We start from the raw sequence: 25,286 nt of genomic DNA, 5'->3' as shown, positions 1-25,286 counted from the left end.
GAGGGAGTGGGGAGAGGAGAGGGTGGGAGGTAAGTTGAGATCTTGGTGACATTTTACATTTCACAAATTTTCTCTGGAAATGTGTATCGTGCAGTGCCGCTCCAGGTGGGGGAGGGTATTCCAAGTCCCCACCCTTAACAGTACAGTCTTCCTCTCCCCACGTTTCCCAATGCAGTAAGTTGTTTTGAATTGCACAACACGAGGTGTTTTGGAAAGGTATTTTGAATTACACATTTGAATTAGGATAATAACATAACCCCTCTGGGCCGCTCCCAAAGGGAGCGGGCGATTCAAGTATAATATACAATCCACGGTCTGCATCCCGTATTTTCACGTCTTCCCTCCCAATCGTAGTGGTTACCAAGCCTCCATACGAAATTACAGAGACAGGATGGGGAGAATTTGAGATAATCATTAAAATTTTCTTCATCGACCCCAATGAAAGGCCGGTGAGTGTGATCTTTACGGCTCTTAAGGACAAAGCGGTTTTGCGCACGGTTCTCTACTTGCTTTAAGGTTTTGGTAAATTGTGTTGTGAATAGAAGATGTTTTAAAAATACTGTACAAAGCTTTTATCTCTTCATTCATTCATTCAGGTCACTGTTTACCACCTCCTCAAGCTGTTTCACAATGAACCGAATATTATGTTGGGGAAAAAGGTTTTGGTTTCTGAATTCTACGACGAAATGGTGAGTTTTAACAGTGCCCGCAACTCGTGTTGTAGTAAGAAGTATTGAAATGTCACTTCATGGCAATGGTTTAAGAACCAATGTCAGTTGTACCTGCACGATAATTTTGAAAGACATATTTATATATTCCAACATGTTACCAACATGATTAGCTTGATTTGTGCCTCTGTAGCCTTGTGATATATCATAAAAATTAAACATGCGCTTCAGCTCGGTTTCAGTCTATGTAAAACATAGAATGGCCCGGTTAGCAGCGTAACACACTCCGTTATACAGGAGGCGGTTCTGTGTTTTTTATACACTGCAACTGTGCCGGAGTGTGCTTTTAATGTCGATATCTTCCCAGCTACAATTTAAAGATTGTATTAACTGGTAAAGTGTACTTCCTGTTGGTTGGGACCTTTGCAACAAATGCTGGCATGGTACAGGGGATTGTTCCGTTATGAGATGGTTCTTATATGGACAGTCGGACCTTGAGACACACGGTTCCACTATTTGCTGTTCATTCAATGTAAGCTGCTTCTCCAGTCGCGGCCCTGTGCTTTGCATACTTGCTGTTTTTCATGGGATTTTTGATTTTCACTCATGATTCACGAACTGCTGGGAACCTATCCCCATTTTTCCCATTAAAACAATGCCTTGACATTCACGAATTCGACATTTACAGCATTTTTCAGGGATGTATCTCCCCCCCCCCCCCCATCACGCAAAAGTTGGGGTCTGACTGTATTTGAAATTCAGACCACCTCACTGCAATGGTGAATAGGACCAATTTCTCTTCACAGCCAAATGGCAATATTGATTCAAGACCAACAGCTGATATCTGCCACACGACAGTGAGGAGACAAAAGTGCACCTGGGATCGTGAAAATTCAAAATATAGTTCTCCAGCTTAAACACAATCAAACGGGGCAGAAGTGCTCTGCACCGGCCCGAGGGGACTCCACACATATTACAACTGGAAAACATAATAATGACTGTGACACATTTGCCAGCTCAACCCAGGATTGAACGTCAACGGATGTGTTTCGTCCACGCCGCAGATTAGGAACCAACAACTGGAAATGCACCTGTGGATGGTGTTCTTCTTTCCTGGGTTGGGCTGGCAAATTTGCCAGAGATCAATATAATGACGTTCCATTTGTAGTGCACTGCAGATGATCCTGAGGAAGGCAGTGAGCATTCCTTGTCAGGGTTGTATTTAATCTGGAAAACATAAATGTATTGTTACAGTTGTGGGGGTAGATGGAGGAATTTAAGAGGAAAGTTAGGATTGAATGGAGTTGTTTCTTCCATTGAATGGAGTGGTATTGAATTGAATGGAGTAGGTGTCTTCGTTGTAACATCATAATTGCATATGTGGAATGCAACATCTGATCAGTATGAAAAGTTTTGAGGGTCATTATTTTGGAATAAAATGGTCCCCAGAAGGAAAAAAAAGAATAATTGATGACGTCATCGGTCGCGTGATTCGGAAGCCATATTGTTGTTATTTATAAACCTTCAAAAAATTCCATCGCTGAAGTGGCTGAACAGATCGAGGTGAAACTTCACACGTATGACCGCCTATCCATGAGGAACAAAAGGTCCACACATATGATGTCATAGGTCACATGGTTTAGCAGCCATATTGGATTTACTGTAAAACCTATTAAAAAAAATATTCTCCAGAACGACTGGACAGATCGAGGGAAAACTTCACACAAGTGTTCCCCAAGCCATTGTTGTACAAGTCTGTTAAGGAATCATTGATAGGTCACACAGTTTGGCAGCCATAATGGATTGAAGAAAATATTAAATAATGTTTTCTTTGGAACCGCTTAATCAATCGACGTGAAACTTCACATTTATGATATAGTAGTGATGGGGAATACATGTTTTAAATTTCAACTTGATCGGATGCATGGTTTGGCAGCCACATTGGATTTACCCTCAAACCTATTAAAAAAAATACACCACTCAAAAGAAGTCATGGCAAGGGTCTGCAACCTCTGATTGCTCTTTTTCTTGTTAATGGATTATGTTTGATTCAATCTATTCCCAACAGTGTTTTTAATGCATTTGAGCATAATCAGACTGTACACATGAATTTTAACTTTTTCTCACATGTATTCACCTTTCATGTATTCTGTTCAGACCAAATTTCAGTCAATAATCATAATAACTGAAAGAATATGAATGAATATCTTCAACACTGTATTATGAAAAATTTCTGTTTGAAATCGTGGTATGAGAAATCTTGGCATTGGTTTAAAAGTGGACTCAAACTTTTGTGCCCTACTGTACGTATACTGTATATTCAAGCGACTATTTTTAATTTTTCCATTGGTGGCATTTTAATGCTGCTCTAAAATTGCTCTGAAGGGCATTGCCATGAAATCTGGATTTCTGGAGAGATGTCTTTGCCTTTGTATTACTATTATACTATAGAAAACTCTTTATTTCAACCGCATTCTCCTGCTATGATCATTTTTCTTGTGCAAATGGTTTTGCAATTTCTCGCTAACCTTTTCTTTTCTCGAGCTCATACTTTTCCTTATTCTTAATTTTCTCTAGATCTTTCAGGACCCCACAGCCATGATGCAGCAACTTTTAACGACGTCACGCCAGCTCACTCTTGGACCTCATAAGCACGAGACGGACTGTAAGTACAGTAGGTGGAATTGATTTGCGAGTTCGACTATTGTAGCTTTTTCATTATCGTCAATTTGTTACCACTGCCACTGAAAGTGGACGTAGGGTATGTTTTCACCCCTGTCTGTCTGTCTGTCTGTCTGTCTGTCTGTCTGTCTGTGTTTGTCTGTGAGCAGGATATCTCAAAAAGTTATGGATGGGTTTGGATGAAATTTGGTATGTGACAGGTTGAGTATGTGATAAGGACAAATTGATTAGATTTTGGTGAAGATCCGAATACGGATCCGGATCCGAGAATTAAAAAAAAATTTTTTTAAGTGTTTCTTCACGATTAGGAGATGGGGCCAAAAACGATATGCAGCGTGATGTTTCAAAAAGTTGTGGATGAGTTGGTTTGGTGACAAGAACAAGCTGATTCGATTTTGGTGAAGGTCCGGATTCAGATCCGACCTATCATTCGGATACAAAATGTAAACTGTTCAGCCTGGCGGAGGTGTGCGCTCTTGCGAGTGACATTTTAGTTATAAATCCTACAGAAAAAATATTCGGCCCCAAGATGTAAATATGTTTTCCATTTCATCACTTCGACAGCAAGACAATCAACACAATGGCCTGAACCAAAACAAGCCAACAAGCCAGGTTTGAGTGGGACAAAAAGCATGGGAAATGAGTACAGCATGAAAAGTGCGCCCAAATGACCTGGAGTAGTATGGGATGCCCACTCGGACAAATGACAAGACAAACCGTGCTTGTTAACCCCCCCCCCTTTCCCCTTTCAATTTTTATAATTGAGTAATTCATCCATAAAAGTGATTTTAACGCAAAGTAACAATTTGGTTCCCTAATTTATATGTTGCTGGCAGGATGGTCGAGAAGTACACACACTCACGTCTCAGCTGTCTAGCCTGGGTTTGAATCCCAACCAAGGTATAAATTGTCATCCTAATGTTTAACGCTTCAGTGCTGGTTTTTAACCGGGTCCTTCTGCAAAACACGCTGTAGTGTGTGTCGGGGTGGTGCTGAGGTGTCGTCCACCAGACGGCAGTCTCCTCAGGTTAACCTGAGGTGGTCCATTTGAGTGGGTGCCTGGAATGTCCTATTCCCAAGTGATTGGGGATGGCCAGAGATAGAGGCCCGTGGAGTACCGTCGGAAAGTGGACGCAGTGATGCGCTTTAGTGCATGCTCCCAAAGTATGTGTGTGTGTGTATGTATGTGTCACAGGCAGGGTGATTCATTCATGTTTGTGCCATCCCTAGGATGGAAGTTAAACTGGGCATCCCATCTGCCAGCATTAGTTGGTGGATATTAAAGATTCCACAGTGTCCTTCATAAAGAGTAAGCGAGCTATCGCCGACTCCCTGGCCAAAATCCAAATTCCTGCCCTCACTTCCTGAGCCAAAGTGCCGACCTGACCAAGATTGTAGCCGAGTAATTGCTTCCGCAGCACTAACGCTCTGCATCGGGCATGATACATGATGATGATGAATTTATACTTTGGATTATCGTGAAATTCCATAGAGAGTCGCCGTGTAACAAGGGATGTACGATTGTACGTATTGTTAGACAGCAGTGTCCTTTAATGTGAATTACAAGGACATTGGTAGACAATGGACAAATACATCATATATGAGATTTGTTCCTGGATTCCAAGCATCATGAGTCATCAGTTCTCCAAGCAAATCCAATGCGACCACAAGCAAAAGAACAGAGATGCCAGGATAGGTTATCTTTAGGAATTGTGATAACAAGAGTAAATGCAGTGAGTACGATTGAGGTGAGTGTTGGAGCAAAACGAGAAAGGTGGTGAAAACTTGCGAGGCCAGCATCTTGAATCACGAGTTAAGTATGCACATTAAGTTGCAGATGTAAAATTAACCATATGAGCTGGTTGCAGATTTATGGCACATGATGATGATGATGAATTTATGAGCTGGTTGCAGATGTATGAAACGAGTTCTGGAGCGGTTTTTGAGGCTTTTGTTTTTAAAAGTCTAAGTCTAGGCTTGTGGAAGAGCTAGAACATGTATAAAATGGATCATGACTCAACAGAACAAAATTAACAATAGAAAGAGGAAAAGGGGGCAGCAACGGCAGGGTTGAGGGATAAAATGGAGGGAGGCGGACAAACAAGTGATGTGGGGAATAATGAGGACAAGGGGAAGATGCATGGAGTGCACAAGATGGACATAGAAGCAAACTCTGAGGAAGGAAAAACTGGAAATTTGGAAGGAGGTAAGCTTGGGGGTGGGCAGGATTAAAGGGGGTAGAAAAGATCATCGTTTTGGATGGGGGGGTGATCTGAGGTGGTGGTGTACAGCTGTATTAAAAACTTCAAGTGAAAATAATGTGTGAGGTGGTTCCACAGGTGGGAAAAAGAGGAACAAATGAGTGGAGATGAACAGAAAGCATGGGTTTATTAACTTGGAGTTTTATGTTGCAGTTGCTGATTGGGTGGCTTAGAGAAGTTTCATGGTCGTAATACATCTTGCCTTTCAGAAGGCATTTCATAAGGTACCATATAGGAGGAGGTTAACAAAGGTGAGGGCTTGTGAAGTGGCTGGTCAGGTAACTAACTGGATTGGTGATAGGAAGCAAAGTGTGGCTGTGAGTGGGAGGATGCCTCTGTGGGAAGATGTAAGTAGTGGGGTACCCCAGGGATCAGTACTGGGACAGGCCTGCTGTTGGCTTAATGGTTAAGGTGCTTAGCTTAAGATCCGAGTGTGTTGGGTTCAAGCCCCTATCGGGCTGTTGAATTAGCACCAGGGAGGGTTGACTCAGCCTGTCATCCTTCCAAGGTCGGCAAAATTGGTACCAACGCACTGGTAACGGGCATTGCATCGGGGGCACCGCCGTGCCCCCAAAAAATGATGCAGCCAAAGGCTGCATACGAATAACTAAATAAAGGTAATGGGACCATTATTATACATCAATGATTTGGATAGTGCTGTTAAAGGTAGTGGGGTTCTTTTGTAAAGTAGGTATCCAACCTATCCTCTAAATTATAAAAGCTTGCCATTATCCACTCCCCCCCCCTCCAAATCCTCATACAATTTTACATTGCAGTCCAGTGTGATGTCATCATATGAGGGTGCACGTACGTGTTGTTTAAAATATTTTATGGTTCCAAAAAGTAACTGGCTCTATTCTGTGCTCTACATTCATATAATGTGCAAGATGTCACAGCAGATGGATGAATGTGGTCCAATAATTAATCTATCGCTCTATCACACTGATAAACTAGAACAGCACTTGGTAAATCACATACCTCCGCCAGACTGAACAGTTTACGTTTTGTGTCCCACCGATAGGCCGGATCTGCATCCCGACCTTAACCGAAATCTAATCAGCTTGTTGTTCTCACCAACCCAACTCTTCCACCAAATTTTGTCTGAATCTGTCCACAACTTTTTGAAATATCGTTTTTAGCCCCATCTCTGAATGGTGAAGAATCTCTTTAAAAAAAAAAAAAAATTGTATCCAGATCTGGATCTTCACCGATATCGAATCAATTCGTCCTTGTCTGTCACACACCCAACCTGTCCACTAAATTTCATCCATAACCTTCTGAGATATCCTGCTCATCTGGTGGTGGAGGTAACAACTTCATAGAATGGAACAAGTAGTAAGAAGACTTATTTCGTAGTAACCATTGTGTTGTGCAGAAATGAAATCCTCATCCTTGCCACCCCTTTACTTTTGATTTGATTCCACATGTAATGCACATGTTTCTTAACCAGTTCCTGGGAATTTGTACAGAAAGCATCCGGTAAGGGTCCATTAACATATGCCTTGGTATGGTTTGGCAGGGGTGGAGGGAGGGGGTGGTTGGGAAGGGGATAAGAGGACCAGGAAGAGGAATGGGTAGTAAGAATATTATCACTCGAGTGTAATGGTTAGACAATCTGTTCTGATACTCAATACTGTGAGGTCGGCAGTTTAAATCCTGGCCAAGTCACACCAAAGACTTTCAAAATTTTACGTGCTGCTTCCTTGCTTGAGGCTCAGCATTTAAGATAAAACAGACAAACCCCATTGGGTGCAATTTGTTCCAGTTCTTCAATAAGCCTTATACCCTGTAAAAAAAATAATAAAAGCTGCTTATGAACAGTTTTCATACAGCAGCGGTTGTTGCAATTGGTCAGCGTGCGAGTCCACGTGTAGATCTGGCGATTGTTCATTTTCAGATGTACTGCAATTTATATACCCTGACAAGGTTTTGCATTGAATGTTTACCTCCGCCACCGAAGGTGGAGATTATGTTTTCACCCCTTTCTGTCTGTGTACAGGATATCTCAAAAAGTTGTGGATGGATCCGGATGAAATTTTGTGGACAGGTTTGGTGTGTGGAAAGGACAAACTGATTAGATTTTGGTGAAGATCCGGATTCAGATCTGATAATTTTTTTAAGTGATTCTTCTCCATTGAAATATAGGGCGAAACCGATATATAGCACGATATCTCAAAAAGTTGTGGACGGATTCGGACGAAACTTGGTGGACACGTTGGGTGTGTGACAAAGAATTGATTCGATTTTGGTGAAGGTCCAAATCTGGACCTGGATCAGCGAATTATAAAAAATTTTTAAGCGATTCTTCACCATTGATAGGGTCAAAAACGATATGGTTCTGTAGAGCATGATATTTCAAAAATGTAATGCGCTTGATATGTTCTCGTGGATCAGGCATTGGGTGGTGGAGTTATGCGCTCTACCGAGTGCCCTTCTAGTCAATCTTGTTTCGTTTGCTTGTCGCAACTCACTCTCCCTCCTTCATTCTGTCGAATCATTCATTCTTCATTCTGTGTGCCAGAGTCTATTTAATACCCTGTGAAACAATTTAATTTTTTTGGAAAGATCAACATGTGCAAAAATACAATACATCTCCACCTCCAGCAATTTTGAAGTAATGGGAGTTCTCCTTTATCACTTAATCTCCATTGTAATGTTCAAGACAATCTGAAAGGTTTATACAAGATGTTTCAAAAGTCTTGTTCCCATTTGGATTGTGTCTTTGAGCATTCTTATTTTAGAGGTTATGTTCCAGGAAGATGGGAAAGAGTCTCCAATGAGTTTCTGTAGTCTGGAGTGAATATGTTGCACAGAGCACACCAACAAAGTAAAATGGTACCTTGAGACAAAGTCTGATCAAGATTCAGTGGTTTTATCGCAAACATTTTGAGGTGAGAGACCCACCCAGCAAGAACTGTATTCAACACCATGTCAAGAAGTTCCAGAAATAAGGCACTGTTCACAATCTCAAGAAATCAGGGAGAAAGAAGACTGGGCATTCAGAAGAGGACATTGAGGCAGTGAGACAATCCGTCACTCGATGTCCAAGGAGATCCTCTCGCTGGCACCAACAAGAGCTTGGTCTTTCACACAGTCTTTCAGATACTGAGGCTGGACATGAAATTTTATCAATACAAAGTGCAGATCAAACTCTTTCACTGACAAAGCAGATAATTTGGTGACAGGGTGCTCTCCTTCATGACAGAGCACATCTGGTCTCCACACTTCCCAGACCTCAACCTGCTGGACTTCTTTCTGTGGGGCTCCGTGAAGGAGGATGTTAACAAAGACAACCCTCGTAACATCCATCTAACCCCTGACATGCAAAAGGGTGATACAGAACTTTGCTGTTGGAGTAAATGCTTGCCTGGCAGGCCGTGGTCACATTGAATGCTTCCTTCACACCGTTCAATCATTGCAAATCAGAGCCAAAACAAAAAAGTCCCAAATATCTACTTTATGATGGGTGATTGTTAATTTTGAAGGCATTGCAATGGTACCAAGACCTTTGAAACACCCCATACCAATCTGCAGCTGTTAAAAATTGCTGATTCTTCAGTTTGAGAATGACAATGTATGCGACCTCATACTGACTTGCAGTTGGAGACCTGGAAGCTCGGACAATAGAGCGGTTGGAGAGTGCTCGACGAAAAATTGGGACCGAGATCGCCGTGCTGAAGGAGAAACTAAGGGCAAGCCGTGAGTCCGTTCAGAAACACAAGGAAGAGATACGCCGGCTGGAACTTCAGGATGGCAGGGAGTGAGGATAAGAGCTTTGAAGTCTGTTAAAGCAGCCAACTCGGTATGTAATTAATTCTTAATATGGGATGTGTCGTACTGTGATGAAAACGCATACAAATCAGATCATCCAGTTAGTGATTCAACTTGTTTCAAGTTCATCATTTCACCGCAGCTCTGAATTTAATTGTGACTTGTCCAGACCACGATATGCTGGCATACTTTAAGGCATACATAACATCGGTTATGCTTTTTATCCTTCATGATGTAAAGAATTGTAGTTGTGAATAAATAGATGACAAAGTGGTGTTTTGATTATTTTACTGATTCACAACACCAATAAAGAATATTCAACTGCACATATGGAAGTTTTAATCACAGTTACAATGGCAGCACTTCCACTGCTGCCGACAATAACACATCCTGCATCGCTGATGGCTTCAGAATTCCGTCCTAATCCAAAAACTTGCGGTTGGCATTTGCTCCAAACAGAGCGCATCGGATTTCTGGCATCATCTGCAGGATAACAGCATTTGCAATTAGACATGCAAGAATTTAACAAAAACAAACAAGAAACTTGGTAAAAGTGATGCAAGGTTTGATATTTTCCATACAGACAAGGAACACGGATGTGCATGTCGGTTTTCTGGATAATGTCCGGCTTACCGAGGTTTAACTTGAATGTTATTAAAGTGAACAATTTGTTGCTTTTGAATCCAAGATGGAAAAGCAATTTTTCCTGTTTGCAATCTCACTGCTAAAGCAGTTGCCACATACCTGCCGAGCCATCATGTCAAGCCGGCTTTCGAGCGTGTTGGAGATGAAAATCTTCCCATCTGGAGTTAACAGTTCGGCTCCACCAGAACTGAAAGAAAAATTGATCAAAAGTGTACACATTAGGTCTTATCACCACCATATCCAGCACCTGACATTAATTTACAGTTACTGCAATACTTGTAAAACTGAAAATGGTGGCTCTTACTATCATGGCATGAGTAATAATAAATTACAAGGAGCAGCATCCATCCATGTGTCACACTTTATCCTCAAGAGTTCCTGCAGTCGTAGATAAAAAAAAACAAAAAAAAAACACAATACCGTTGTGATGTGAATTATCAATTTGCTTGGAACAAAAATAAGTGTTTAATCATAAAACTGCCTGTTTTAGAACCAGCCTTTATTGGAGGGAAGAGGAAGAAGCAGGACTTGGAGTTTTAATGTCACAGTTCAAATTGTATGACAGCAGGAACGCCTTAGAATAAAGCATGGCGGACATGACAGGAGCACACAAAATAAAATGCCGTAATACTTTTCAAAGCGAGAGAAAAATACATATATAATCGTACACGGAAGGAGCACACAAACTGGAGAGTTCATGGAACGCCATACCCCGCACAGTCTTGATAAAAATGACATGAGAATGGTCTTTCAAAGTCTTGCTTTGTGTTTGATGAGCATGATCTATATTTCCTTCGAACCGCCATTTTGTCTGAATCTCAATATTCCCAGAGTGTGAGTGGCAAATTTGATTGGTCGAGATGGCGTAAAATTTTGTCCAAGTACTGCAAAACTGGAGATTTGTGTTCAAGTGTACAATTTAATTGAAATAAAATATAACTTTTAAAGGCTGGATAATTTTTTTTTTCCCCCAGAAGTTTGCCGTTGATACACCGTATTTCACATTAAACTAATATTTAACTAGTGTTAAGGTTTGAAACTACAACACATTAAAAATTAGTTCTTCGTGCCCGTTTGTCCTTTTATGACGTCCCTAGAAACAGCAAGTTTCCCGTTTTATTGAAAGCCAGACATGCAGACAGACCAAAACAATTACCCTGCCCCTGTGTGCGCAAGCGTGATTGGGACAAGGTCACGCAAGCGTGATACAATTTTCCAAATTCAGATTCAGAGCCAACGTTCTGCTAAACTGCAGGTCGTGTTCAAAATATCAAATTCAATTGAAATCAAGTTCCTCAATCACAGACTGACATCTGTAGACACATAGACAGACAAAATGAACAAATTGCTCGACCTCGCTTTTTCGCTTCGCTCACATGGGGCAACAACCACCGCCACAGAAACAACTATGTGTCATAAAGATCCTTTGTCACATTTTATGCTTGTGGTTTCAAAATTTAAGTTAAGAGCAGTGCAAGGCAGAGTGCAGATTAAAAATAGAGACCAATCTGATCACTTGTAAGGAACATGACAGATTAAGAGGATACATTTCTGTTTTCAATATTTTATGGGATTACTTACCTGTACACCATCCTAAATTTGATCTGTTTAAGCAGGTTATCTCATCTGTTGGCAATCACCTTTGGGCATTAAAGGTCTTACAATAGCATGGCAACATTCAAAATTCCACATGGTCCACTAAATCAGCAACACAGTCACAGACCCATGAAATGACAAAGCAGCAATCGGGTTCTGCATGCATGGAAATAAATTAAATAATTAATGATCACAACAATCCGCCGGTTTCTAAGAACGATGACTATCGAGTCAGGAGCGACGAGTTATCTTCCCAGATTATCAAAAAACGATGTCAGACAATTTTTACTTTCCAATGCTGCCCCCATCACAATCTATAGGACAATAAGATTAAATCTTATCTTAATGTGCGTAATGTTTTGATCATTTAACGTGACAGCCTTGACGGTCAGGTGACCTGCATACGTACATTTCTGGGGAAAGGTAATTGTTGTGATCAATGGTGATGATGACATCCATGTTAGTTTTCTTCTTGTAAATGCTGTAGATATCAGGGAGCATTTTCTGTATGGTGTTGGGTTGAGACAAAATACAATGATTAAGAACAAATAATTTGGTCTCAGTTTCTGTGCAAGATTGATAAAACACTGAGTTATAGAGTATCCAGGTAGGTTTCAAATTCGAGGCCACAATTGCTAAGGTATGCAAATTGCCTATGATCGGGGGCAAAAGTTTGACGGAATTAATAAACAAACCACAGATGTCCTTTTTAATGTGGTGAAATATTTTTCCATTAAACCCTTCCTGGTTGAACCCCCAAAATCTAGGTTGACTGTGCACCTCCACTCTTTTCTCCCGTTTGTGGAAACACCTTCTGGAGATGGTTCAATAGCACTCTTCTTTCCATGGCTTCGAGCAAGCGGTGCACCGGCATCTCACGTCAACCCGACGTAACCCAACTGCTTATTTGCAGATGACGGTTTCCTTCTCTCTTCTCTCAATGTTTCATCATTCCTTCACTTATTATGCCCAACTTCGCAACTGTCAGTTCATTGCCTTCTCACACAACTCGGTATTAACTTTCCTTCATCTGCATCCACGTGTCGAAGTGGTGCTGAGGTGTCGTCCACCAGACGACGGTCTCCTTAGGTTAACCTGAGGTGGTCCCTTTGGGTGGGTGCCTGGAATGTCCGATCCCTGAGAGAGGATGATCACCTGTCTCTGTCATCATCTGAGCTCAAGCGTTTGGACATTGGTATTGCAGCACTCTGAGGTTCGGAGACCGGATTGCGGCGAGATCATGGCGGGTGGTTACATCTACTATTGGTCTGGTCGCTCTGATGGTTACCATGCCCAAGGAGTTGCTGAAGTGTGTCCAATGATAATTGAGGTAACACTGGTCAACGAGTGTATTATGAGACTAAGGATTCGTCACTCCTTAGGTGTCATTTCATTCGTCTCTGTTTATGCTCCGACTGAGGCGAGTGATTTCACTGTGAAGGACGCATTCTACGCCACGCTCGAGTCTGTTGTTAATCAGTGCCCCAGGCGAGATACACTTCTAATCTTGGGGGATTTCAATGCATCGACTGGAACTGATAGGGATGGTTTTGAGACGTGTGTTGGTCCCATGGGTCTGGAACTGTGGACCTCAGTCGCACTAAGTTCCTTGACTTTGCAAGAAGTCATGGACTGAGGGTGGCCGGTTCATGGTTTCAGCGCCCACAAGCTCATCGCTGGACTTGGTATTCCAACACTTGTGGTGTGGCAAGGGAGATTGACCATGTCCTCATTGATGGTCGTTGGAGGATGATCCAGAACTGCAGGATCGACGGGAGTGCTCAGTTCCTCAATACTGACCACCGGCTTGTTGTAGAAACTCTGAAGTTGCACCTTAAATCCAGGAGAATGGTACCATCCCAGCCTCGGCTGGATGTTGGCAAGCTCAAGGATGAGAGGGTCGCTGAGGAGTTTGCGAACAAGCTGAGTGGAGATTTGGGGGGTCTGGGTGCTTTGGGAGATCTTGAAGAGTTGTGCAGTGCCTTCAAGACACTGTCCTTGATGTTGCCGGTGGATGTCTTGGAACTCACCATAGGGCGAAGAAGAATTTTGTCTCTCAAGGGACACTGGATACTATAGCCCAGAGTCACAGGGCCAGGCTGATTGGCAGAGCTGAGCTGTTCAGGGAGCTGAGGCGTAAAACTGTACGTGCACCGAGGGTGAACAAGCAATCCGATGTGCAAGGAATCTTTGAGGGGGTAGAGCATCACCTGCAGCCAAGTGATTCTTGGCCTGCTTTCAGTAGAATTTGTGCATTGTGTTCCTCCAAGCCCGTCCCTCGGTGTATTGTAGTTAGAGCAGAGGGTGGTAAGCTCTTGACAGAGGAGATTACTTTCGGGGGCAAATGAGCGATCAATGAGAGAGATGTGAAGGCCCGCTGGCCCGCTAACTTTGAGTGGTTGTACCAGGCTGATCCACCAGCTGTCAAGTTGGATGTCAGGGGTGTTACAATCACTGTTGCTGACCCTCCAATCAACTGTGGTCTACCTTCGTTTGTGGAAACACAGGCTGCGCTGAACCGGTTGAAATGGGGTAAAGCTCCAGGGATCAGTGTCATCCATGCTAAACTTCTCAAGGCTGGTGGAAATGCTGCACTCTTGTCGTTGCATGCAGTGCTGTGCTCTGCCTGGAAGAGGGGCCTTGTTGTCCCTCTCTGGAAAGGGAAGGATAATCACCAAGACTGCAATAACTACCGAGGGGTGATGCTGCTCTCAGTGCCGGGCAAGGTCTTTGCTCGGATAATTCTTGATGGGGTTTGCCACCATCTGCTTGAGCACCAGCGTCCAGAGCAGTCAGGCTTTACACCAAAGAGGTCAACTATTGACCGTATCCTTGCTCTTCGTGTCCTCACTGAACGCAGATGAGAGTTTCAGCAGGGGCTGCTTGCAGCTTATGTTGATCTCTGTAAAGCGTTCGATTCAGTGAATTGGGATGCCCTCTAGAGGATTCTTGGTCTTCGTGGGGTGCCACCAAAACTGATCGATCTGATGTCTGAACTCTTCTCTGGTACTGAGAGTGCTGTGAGATGTGGTGGTACCATCTCTGACTTATTTCCAGTTGTTACTGGAGTTTGTCAGGGTTGTGTAGTGGCCCCCACAGTTGTATGGACTGGAGTCTCAGGAGGATGTCAGAGAGATCAAGCTGTGGTGCATCATTTTGGAATGTCAAGATCTCTGACCTTGAATTCGCAGATGATAGTCATCTTTGTGGAAACGTCAGATATCTTTCTGGGGGCCCTCGAGGTGCTGATTGAGGAGTCGGAACCACTCGGATTACGGGTTTCCTGGGTCAAAACTAAGAACCAGGCTTTCAATGACATCTTGGATGCTACTGTCCTATCTGTGCCTGCTTGTGGTGAGGATGTTGAGGTCATGGAGAGATTCACTTACCTTGGCAGTGATATTCATTTCTCTGCTGGCTGTGAGTCAGAGGTCAATAGACGTCTGGGTCGGGCCTAGGGAATAATGGATTCACTGGATCATGGGGTGTAGCACTGCTGGTACCTGTGCGGGAGGACGAAAGTCTGAGTCTTCAGGTTCTTGGTACTTCCAGTCTTGCTCTATGGATGTGAGACGTGGACTCTGACCAGGGATCTGAGATGGAGACTTAATTCCTTTGGTTTCAGGTCTCTTCGGAGAATCCTTGTTTATCGCTGGTCGGACTTTGTGTCCAAGGATCGGTTGCTGAGAGAGACTCAAATGAGATTTGTTACCTGCATAGTCCGTGAGCGTCAGCTGCGGCTGTAAGGACATGTGGCTCGTTTTCCTGACGCTGATCCTGCTCACCAGATTCTCTCAGGGAGGGAGTCTCGTGAGTGGAGGAGGCCAATGGGCCGACCACATGCCTCGTGGTCGCAGCAGGTTGACCATCATCTCAAGGAGATAGGGATGGGCCAGGCATCTGCCTGGGGGATGGCCAGACGGAGGCCCCTGGAGTACTGGCGGAAAGTGGACGCAGCGACGCGCTGCTCTCATACCTGAACCTAATCCACTTGGTACTACTTTATAGAATGTCTTCATCAAGCCACCAATACTGACATACACTTGTCTACTGAACTTGGTGATCTGCTTTCTTCCATAACTCAACTCCTATTTCTCTTATCTCAAACCCTTACAGTTCATTTTGAATATTTGATCACATCACTGGCTCCTTGCACACCAAAAGGTAGTTAAAAATTTTTTTTTTGGTGATAACCTTCTCAAGTCAAACAAATTGTTTCCAACCTATCCTTCACTCCCACCACGAAAAGAATGCCGTGGTCTGAATGGGAATGCCTTTGTAGTTCCTTGCACGAGATGACAATTTGACGAATGTGCATTCTTTAAGATACACTCCTCCAGCTTGAGGACTCTCTGCCATTTCAAATTCACACAGCCTCGTCAATGTTTGTTATGCTTATTGCCTTTTTTTTTTCTTCTTCTTCTTCTTACATCTCCTTTGGAAAGAGCTTTGATATTTCACTACCAAATAGAAAGCTCTTTCAGAGAAATGTGGATTGACTGTGGAGAGAAGCTGCAAGTTACAATCTGGTTGCAGATTGTACCCCGTGACTATTCATCCACCCTTTTTCCGACACCTGTCGCTTGATTGTGCTTCCACAGATTCGGCCGAGTACAACAATGGTCTGCAACATTGTTCCTGTGCTGTGTCGTGACGAGGTCACACACACGATACATGCATTTGACTGAAAAAACAGAAGTGACCATTGCACATTACAGAAATATAAAACTTGTACAATCTGTAATGATCAGCTAACAATGAGCTGGGGTGACCCAACACATTTGGGTGGCGTTGGGGGGAGGGGGGAGCATTTGAGAAGTTTATGTGGTGAAAGTGCAGAATTTTTACACAAGAAGAAGTACTTTCTGAACCAAGGCCAAGTTTAAAACATGTCTCTGTCACCTGCCCAGTTTATAAACATGCAACATCCTTACATCGAGATGCTTTGAGTCATCCTTCCGACACCTCAGCACCACCTTGGGTTCCAACAGCTGGAACAGGGACTGGAGGGTTTGGTGGTTACAATAGGAGGGGGGGGGGAAATGGTAAAGTGATGATATTTTATGAACGAGTTGGCTATTCAGGTTATACAGCTTGTCCTAAACTTTGATTGTGGAAATTGCACTCATACCATTATCTTCTCCATTAATAATAAGCATTATTCTATGTCACAACTGCATGATGAACAAACTTGAGTGAACACATAAGGAGAATGCGGTGGAGCTTGTTGAAGCTCATGGGCAAAGAAATAGCAAATTCGAGGAGAGGGTGGGGATTGCTCTTCAAACTTTTTATTTATATACCAGCAGAAGGCCATGATAAAAATACAATATTAATAAATAAAGAAAGCGATTTTATCCTTGTGCTGGTTGAAAGAGCACAAAAATGGGAGGTTATATAATAAAGAAAAAAGTTTTTTGCGAGTGATTGAGACAGCGGTCTGTTGCGTATACGCCTCCCAGGTTAAATTTTCTGCGTTTGAAAAAAAAATCAAATTTCCCTGTAGGTTTGGATCAATTTAAAGCAACTTTTACTTAATTTCTTGTCCCCGAGGAGCGTTTCCATGTTTCAGGGTGGGAGAGACACAGCATTAGCCTGTTATATACAGTATATAGACTTGCCACAAAGGTTGTTGCATATTGTCAACATCCTTCCATTCGTGGTGGGAAGCAGTCATTGCATACTTGCTATTTTGCGATGGTGGCCATGCCCTATTGGGATCTCACCTGCAATACAAGATGGTGGAGTAGTTGGGTTGCGTGTTGGGAGCCACGACCGAGTCGACGCCTTGCTTCATCCAGAAGATCCTGACATACAATTTGCAGAGAGAAATGCAATCATCCTTAACATCATTGCAACCTCTCATCTAATCGGCATGGACTCTTGAAATGGTTTCCTTTCTCTTTGTAAAATAAAAATCTTTGGTAAGTTTTGCTCCATTTTATTCACCAGAATTCTTCTGAAACCACCCCAGTCCTTCCTACCCCCCCTCCCCCCTTTTTTTTTTAGTCTAGCCAAGCTTCTCTCCCTTTTCTCTGTAATCTTCCACATTCCCAAACCCTCCCACTTTTCATATCCTCCACCCAACCTCATTCCCCAAATGTATATACTATGCATTATGTAGAGGGTGCTGTGCAACAACAAATGTGACCGTCGATTTGAAAGATCCACAGGTCGACAATTTCACTAAACATCAAGTCAACTTTGGTCTTCACTTTTAAAAAGTTTAACTTGTGTTCAGGGACTTGGCAAAATACAGTGGGTTCTGTTAATAATGTAACCATACCTGCATAATCTATAGGGTGAGTCACAAGTCCCACGACACAGTTTAGCTGCCCATACAAGATTTGTTTATACCATGTATTCATTCTGTTTTCTTTTCTTTCTTTTTCAGATAAAACAAGTAATACATCAAACGACGATGGCAGACACAAATCCATTTACAGGGGAAGAGAGGCTGGTAGCAGTGGTGTGGTACCATGAGTGGAGAAACACAAACAAGACGATGAAATGGGTGCAAGAAGACTTTGAGGAACGTTTTGGCAAGCCAGCACAATCAAAATCAAATTGTCTTGGGGGGTGGGGGGGGAAAGGCATTTCAGACTCAGTGTATGGAATGCCCCTTAGATATGGGTGGGGGCAAAAATTGTGAATGTGTGGGGTTTGCAAGGAGGAAGGGGAAAGTTTGAGGTAAACACATATATATGTAAAGTGGCAACGATGCCTTGGGGGGGCGGGGTAAGAGGATTAATTAATTAGATACAGGTCTCCTAATTACCCCACGCATGCGAAGCCATAAGTGTGGTTAAGTAATTGCTTCACTGTCTGTCAGTCCATTTCTATGATCAAGGAACTAATCTTTCACTTGAATTTTATATTTTGAACATTAGAACATGAACCTGCAGTTTACCAAATTATTTTGGCTCTGAATTTGGCAAATTGTACAAGATCTCGTTGTACAAGAAACAAACAGGCACAAATAATTAATTTGGTGTGTAAAAGATGATGCATCGGAGGTGATAAACTTCCGATTCAATGGTTTGTTCTTTTCTGTAGCCTTTAAGTTTTAAATTTCAATTTAATTATATTGTTATGAACGTGGGGTTCCAGGTTCACGACGAGGGGAATTATTTGGGTTCCTTCTGAATGCCCGGCCCTGTAGGCCAACATGCTGTGGAAAACTCCGCGGCCCAGCGGCTCGCTAAGCAACCACGACTGTCAATTAACTTCGTCAACTCCAATTGGGTTATCCGTCTAACGCCGTTTACCTGGGTGCTGACTAGATTAACCGAGTTTTGTGCCTTCAGCGCACACTCGCATGACTGCTGAGCAATACAGTGAGTTGATCTTGCTGGCTCACGAGAGCACACCACGTGCGGTAAAACTTCCCAGCTAATAATACTGCGGACTGTGCTGGACCAATGGAGGAAAGGATGCTACGAGCAGGTTGAACTGAATTAACATGGGTTTATATGTAAAAGGAAGCACGAGGAAAAGCGTGTGGTGCAGTGAAGACAAAGGGTTTATTCACGGGTATTCATACAGTCGGGATATACAGTATTCATGTGGTGCAGTGAAGACAAAGGGTTTATTCACGGGTATTCATACAGTCGGGATATACAGTATTCATGTGGTGCAGTGAAGACAAAGGGTTTATTCACGGGTATTCATACAGTCGGGATATACAGTATTCATGTGGTGCAGCAAAAGACATAGAGACACGTTTATGCAGCAAAGAGACAAAGAGCAGAATTAACACCAATTCTCTCTTGCTTATTCACATTTATTTAAACTACCATAACAGGTGCCATTAGGATCATTCCACAGAAGGGTAGATAACCGAGAGAAAAGCTGAGGCATTGGCGACCTGCGGCTTACCAGACACGTGCTCGTCCAAAATGCAGGGGAGGTAAGGGTGGAGGATCATGAAGAAAAAAAAAAAAAGGGGGGGTGTCTGGGTGCACGTTGAGGTGAGAGTGAGAAAGACAGGGTGCGAGTCAGTGGTCGCTGATACTTTGCCCTCACTGATAACTATTATGCGTCCACAGTAGAGGAGTCGGAAAAGAAAGAAAGAACATGTGAGAATGAGCACAACGTATCATTTATTACCTCCACCACCGAAGGTTGAATGAAGTGCTTGCTGTTTTCACCCATCTGTGTGTTTGTTTGTGTTCAGGATATCTCAAAAAGTTGTGGACGAATTCTGATAAAATTTGGTGGACAGGCTGGGTGGGTGACGAGGAAGAATTTATTAAATTTTGGTGAAGATCTGAATCCAGATCCGATAATCTTTCAAGTGATTCTTCACCATTGAGAGACATGGCAAAAACAACATCTAGCACAATATCTCAAAAAAGTTGTGGATGGATTTGGATGAAACTTGGTGGATAGATTGTGTGTGTGACAAGGATGAATTGATTCAATTTTGGTGAAGATCCAGATCCAGATACGAGAAATTAATTTTTTTAAAAGTGATTCTTCACCATTGAGAGATGGAGCCAAAAATGATATTTCAAAAGTTTATTGTGCCCGATATGTTCTACTGGATCAGGCATTGCATAGCAGAGGTATGCGATCTACCGAGTGCAATTCCAGCTGTTTCCTATTTCGCCTCTCGCTCAATACTGCACCATATTGCTTGGAACTTGATCTGCTTTCTCAGTGTTCCTTTCCATTGCAGCCACCACCAGCTCTCGCTCCAGAGACTCTCGAACCGAACCACTTGCAAAAGAAGAATTTGAGCTCGAAGCTGAAGACGCGGAACTCTTTTAGAACTCCTCTGAAGAACTATTTCACCCGCACCGATACCTTTGTGGGAGGGGGGGCGGGGTGGGGAGGACACCGTGAAGTTTGAGGCGGGGGATCAAGGGTGAATCCTGGTCTTTTGTGCGAGTGGTTCCTGGGATAATGTCACACGCTGCCCTCTTTTCTTAGAGCGCATGCGCATTGGTCCAGACGCACTCAGTCATCCTCCCTGCGAGGGTGCTGTGCTGGATCTGCCTCCAGTTGTCCTCTGACTGCACCATGCATATTAGTTCCTGGCTCAATGCGGGGCCGACGTGCAGTGGTCCCCATTAATCTCTCAAACACCCGGGAAAGGCGCAGATGGCTTGCTGGATAGCAGGGCGGTCCCTGCTGTGAGAAGACATGACGAAATGGCAAGCGCACACTTGCGCTTTGGCGTAAAAGTCTACATTTGTAACGGTGCCGGGCTTGCGTCCGACCACGAGAAAAAGGTGTCCGTGGACAAGGCGAGATTATGGTCCCGAGGTGCAGGAAGCGAGGAGATGAATGAGGTTGACGTGGTTATGCAGTTGAAGCATCGTTGAAGGTTGGAAAGGCAATCATTGTGCGAAAATTGTGGTGAAGACAGCTAGTTTGGTGGAAATGGCAGTTTGGTTGTGGCACGCAGATTCAAACTAGGCTGCTCGCAGTGTGTGTGTGTGTGCTCAGACGTGTGAGAAGAAAATGGAGAAGAATGGGGGGAACCTACCCAATCAAATCACTTTGTTTGCACTTCCAAAAACCAGCAGTTTGGGTATGATTTTATGCCGTGTCAACCAATGAAACTTGCCACGCGCTCCGAGGGTGGAGTAACAGCGAGATCCAACCAAAATGGAAGCGCCGATTGCTGTAACCACAGAGATAACTTCTTCCAAAAGATGCGTTTCGGGCACCTTTTTCTCAAAGATCCTTCCAAAATCATGTTTCTCCGAGAAGAGTCGTTCCCTTTGACTTATCGGCTTCGGATGGTTGCCATCGTGCCTGTTATTCAAAGTTCACAAGCAAGCCTAATATAGATCATGCTCGGAAATTCAAAGCAAGAGTTGAAAAAGATCTCATCAACTGTTTCAGAGGAGTGTTTGCCTGAGAGCTTTTAGCTGATGAGTAATGGAACACCCCTCGAGTCTAGTTCCTTAAGGAAAGACTGGGTCCCGTTACAACGTATACAACTCCCCAATGCTTGCTTTATATATTTAGATCCGAGTACAGCATGTGAGATGACATTATAATGTCTTTTGAATCAATACAGGGCTCTTGGAAGGTTTAATTTTTTTTTTGATGTGCTGTCAGATCCTGCTATTCATGGGGAATAAGTTCCCCAAAAATGCTGCGAATATGTTGAATCCACGAATGTCAGAGCATTGTTTCAATGGAAAATGAGGGGGGGGAGGGGGGAGAATAGGTGGGTTCGTGATTCACGAGGGGGGGGGGGAATCCGGTGAAAAAAAAAAGAAGTTAAAACCGCGAATACGTGAAGCACAGGGCCGCGTATGTCGAAGCAGGTCACATTTTATAAACCGCAAGTACGCAGGGTCTGCCAGTACCATTTCACCAGTAATGCCACTCACCTGGATAAGGTCTTCTCTGGCCTTCAGCACCTTGAGACGAGCCTGATTCATCAGGTTTGACATCTGGCTGTGGGCCATAAGAGGCAGCCGGTCACATCATTCTTATACATTCATTTCATTGACTGTGCTACATATTGTGCTTTTTATTAACATTCACATCATCTCGTTTTTTTTTTTTCTTTACGAAAAGCATTTTGAAACAGAAGCTCAGTACCTACTTATACCATGAAAATGGTTCAAACATGGTTGGGGGAGAATCTGACTGCAGCATCATCCAGCGGACAAGGACCATGCCTTATATGGATTCAGCGACAAAGCATACTCATCCTCTTCCCCATGGGTTTAGTTTTGTGGCCAATACTCACTCGTTGGCATTTGCTCCATCTTCTTCTGTGTTACCCAGTTGCTACGAACCGGTCTAATGGGATGGGCGTTTTTTTATTTTTTTAAGGAGATGCCATCTCCTTACCGAATGGCTGATGGCTCCAACAGGGCGCTCATCCACCCTTTGTCAGGTGTTGTTTTTAGTCTTGGCAGGGTGTTACAATCAACCACCCTACTAGCAAGCCAGTGAGGGGAGTCAACTAGGCACCAACAACCCAACCATGCGGCAGGTAGCACTAGGTTACACGTTACCAGTGGCAGTCCAAAGACCGAACCGTTCCAAACATCCTCCCTCATCAACACTTCGACAATATGTAGCAGCTCGAATTGGCTCTCCCTTTAACAAATCTTACATTTTCTTTTGCTGCTCGATCTGCTTCTCCTTCTTTTCAAAGTGTTCCATTATTTTTAGCCGCTGTGACTGCACCAGCCGACCTTTCTCGATATTGAACTCTTCTTCTGCCTGGCGAAAAGGGAGACACAGAAATGGTCATGGTCATGGAACTATGGGGCTGCAGTTAATATGTATACCACTACGTCGAGATACCAATCGATCATATCCATGGCAGGCAGGTGATTCCACGAAGCCCGTCCTCACCGATCCGAAAGTGCCTTGTAGCACACCTTACAAGTCACTCAGATGACCAATGAAGTACAGGTATAACCCAAATCACCTTTACCTTCAATGAATCATCTTAATGCTTGCTCAGCCTAAGTTCAGCATTCCAACACAGATATCACATTGGGTAACAATCTTGGAAACCCGAAACAAATCAATTCTCCATTAATACAGATTCAAACATTCGCATCGCTGGGTCAGGACGAGCTCTCTTTTCCAACTTATATAAGAAGCTAATTAAATAAAACCAAGACCAAGAGTCGTTCTCACCTTTGCATCTATTTCATCAGCTTTTTCATTTGCCTCCTGCTCAATAAATGCCATCATATGCTTTATCTGCAAAACACACAAAAGATCAATGCAATCATAAACACAAATCCATGGGTCAGAGTCGAGGCTCTGGCTTCCAAGATGCTTGGCCTTTGAGTCGAAAGATTAAAATACAGTGCAAACGGCACCCCCAGGTAGTGAACTGCTACGTTACGGGTGGAACAAGCTCGGGTAATGTTTTTAAAGGTGAGAGCCATTGAGTTTTACATTCGACGTTGGTACAGGCTCTCTTCCCGGCTACTACAAACCATGCCTGTCAAGGCATTTCAAGTGCGTGGAAACGAGGGCTGGCAAGATAGCCCAACGGCCTCGACTGGAGGTCCACGGTCTAGCCTGGGATCGAATGTCGGCCTAGCTATAAACTGCCGCCCTGGTGACTCGCAGGAGGAGCCAGGTATCAACGTGTGCACCTTCCTCCATCGGATGGACGTTCACCTGGGTGGGATATCCGCTGGGCTGGCAAAAGAGCCCAACGGCCTCGACTGGAGGTCCACGGTCTAGCCTGGGATCGAATGTCGGCCTAGCTATAAACTGCCGTCCTGGTGACTCGCAGGAGGAGCCAGGTATCAACATGTGCACCCTCCTCGGACGTTCAACTGGGACGGATATCCGCTGGGCTGGCAAGAGAGCCTAAGGGCCTCGACTGGAGGTCCACGGTCTAGCCTGGGATCGAATGTCGGCCTAGCTATAAACTGCCGTCCTGGTGACTCGCAGGAGGAGCCAGGTATCAACGTGTGCACCTTCCTCCATCGGATGGACGTTCAACTGGGTGGGATATCCGCTGGGCTGGCAAGATAGCCCAACGGCCTCGACTGGAGGTCCACGGTCTAGCCTGGGATCGAATGTCGGCCTAGCTATAAACTGCCGTCCTGGTGACTCGCAGGAGGCAGGTATCAACGTGTGCACCCTCCTCCATCAGATGGACGTTCAACTGGGCTGGCACACTCCGCTGGATGTTAATGATCCCACGGTGTCCTTGGCGAAGAGCAGGCGAGTCATCACCGGCATCTTGAACAAATTGCGAGATTTTGAAAGCAAAGGCAAACCACCTCGTGCAATCCTTGCCAAGGGGGTTGTGCTTTGGGAACACTGAGAATAACAAGGTTGGAAATGTGCCTCTGTATATAAACACATCATTCTACACACTCCCCTGTGCACACCAAGTGTACAGGGGAGGGACGGAGGGTGCGTTTTCCTTGAAACAACGACAAAGTGACACAGAACAAGCGTAATTACCTGCTTCTTCACGTCTGCATCACTGAGCGCCATGGCTGAGCGAGGGGGAGCGACGGGACGACGGAAGGGAATGAATCACAGGAACGATTTCTGAATGCGAAACGTCGTGGTAACGGGGAATTCCCCAAAAAAGCAATGACGACCAAGGACGGGCTGAGAACACCGTCCTTCAGTTTCTTCTTCTTCTTCTTAAAAAAAAAAAAAGTGTTATTGAGTCATCACGTCATTTCACAAAACGAATGTATTTTAAGGATCAGTATAGGTCACAATCTTTCATTCGTGGTTTCAACTCTTATTCAGCAAAATGTAATCAGAAACGGAAAGTCTAAAATAACACCATGGTTGCGGACAACACTTACAAGGACGCCGCCGACTACACCGCCTATCCGCTCACACTGCCGACCCGACTCGAATGGGGAATAAAATCGCCACAACGAAAAGGTATGCAGAAAAGTCATGAAATGTGTGAGAGAAAAAGGGTATGTTCATTGCAATTTGCTTATTTGGAATTTTATTTATAAAACAATAAATGCACATCATTTACCTATACACCGCATAATATCACTTTTCAAATTGAACGGTGTAATCCGTGATTCAACACATCGCTTTGTTGTTCAAAAAAAAAAAAAAAACGATATTTTGTCATAAAATAAATTTTGAATCAAACCCATTCTTTTTGGACAATTACAACAGTAATACTGCAGTAATAATGCAGGGTTCGTTCCGTCAGAGAGTACATCAT

General features: G+C 43.7%; 2 protein-coding genes across 4 annotated transcripts in view; one reads left to right on the top strand and one right to left on the bottom strand.

The window, feature by feature from the left end:
- Window positions 1-19,897, top strand: part of YEATS4 (YEATS domain containing 4) — a 29,097-nt gene extending 9,200 nt beyond the window's left edge. The window contains exons 3-7 of one of the 3 annotated variants that reach the window (XM_085862561.1): window positions 355-449; window positions 597-689; window positions 3,246-3,333; window positions 9,212-9,413; window positions 18,018-19,897. In XM_085862561.1, the coding sequence (XP_085718687.1) occupies window positions 355-449; window positions 597-689; window positions 3,246-3,333; window positions 9,212-9,375 (440 nt within the window). In that variant the 3' untranslated portion in view covers window positions 9,376-9,413; window positions 18,018-19,897. Of the gene's footprint in view, window positions 1-354; window positions 450-596; window positions 690-3,245; window positions 3,334-9,211; window positions 9,658-18,017 lie in introns of those variants that run through there. The other 2 variants (XM_085862562.1, XM_085862560.1) reach the window with 2 other exon arrangements.
- Window positions 9,654-24,749, bottom strand: ATP6V1E1 (ATPase H+ transporting V1 subunit E1). The gene is made up of 9 exons (XM_085862564.1): window positions 24,545-24,749; window positions 23,249-23,314; window positions 22,713-22,822; window positions 21,976-22,042; window positions 17,350-17,430; window positions 16,558-16,626; window positions 12,033-12,127; window positions 10,127-10,214; window positions 9,654-9,865 (listed from the first exon to the last, which is right to left on the bottom strand). Exons 1-9 carry the CDS (start codon window positions 24,575-24,577, stop codon window positions 9,803-9,805), a joined length of 672 nt encoding a protein of 223 aa, XP_085718690.1. The 5' UTR covers window positions 24,578-24,749; the 3' UTR covers window positions 9,654-9,802.
- Window positions 24,750-25,286: the final 537 nt, after the last annotated feature.

Source organism: Eptatretus burgeri, chromosome 17, assembly GCF_056783735.1.
Source record: "Eptatretus burgeri isolate ZD-2024b chromosome 17, Ebu_testis_v1, whole genome shotgun sequence".
NCBI lineage: Eukaryota > Metazoa > Chordata > Myxini > Myxiniformes > Myxinidae > Eptatretus > Eptatretus burgeri.
The sequence above is the reverse complement of the archived record's forward strand: the minus strand, read 5'-3'. Positions and strand labels throughout refer to the sequence as shown.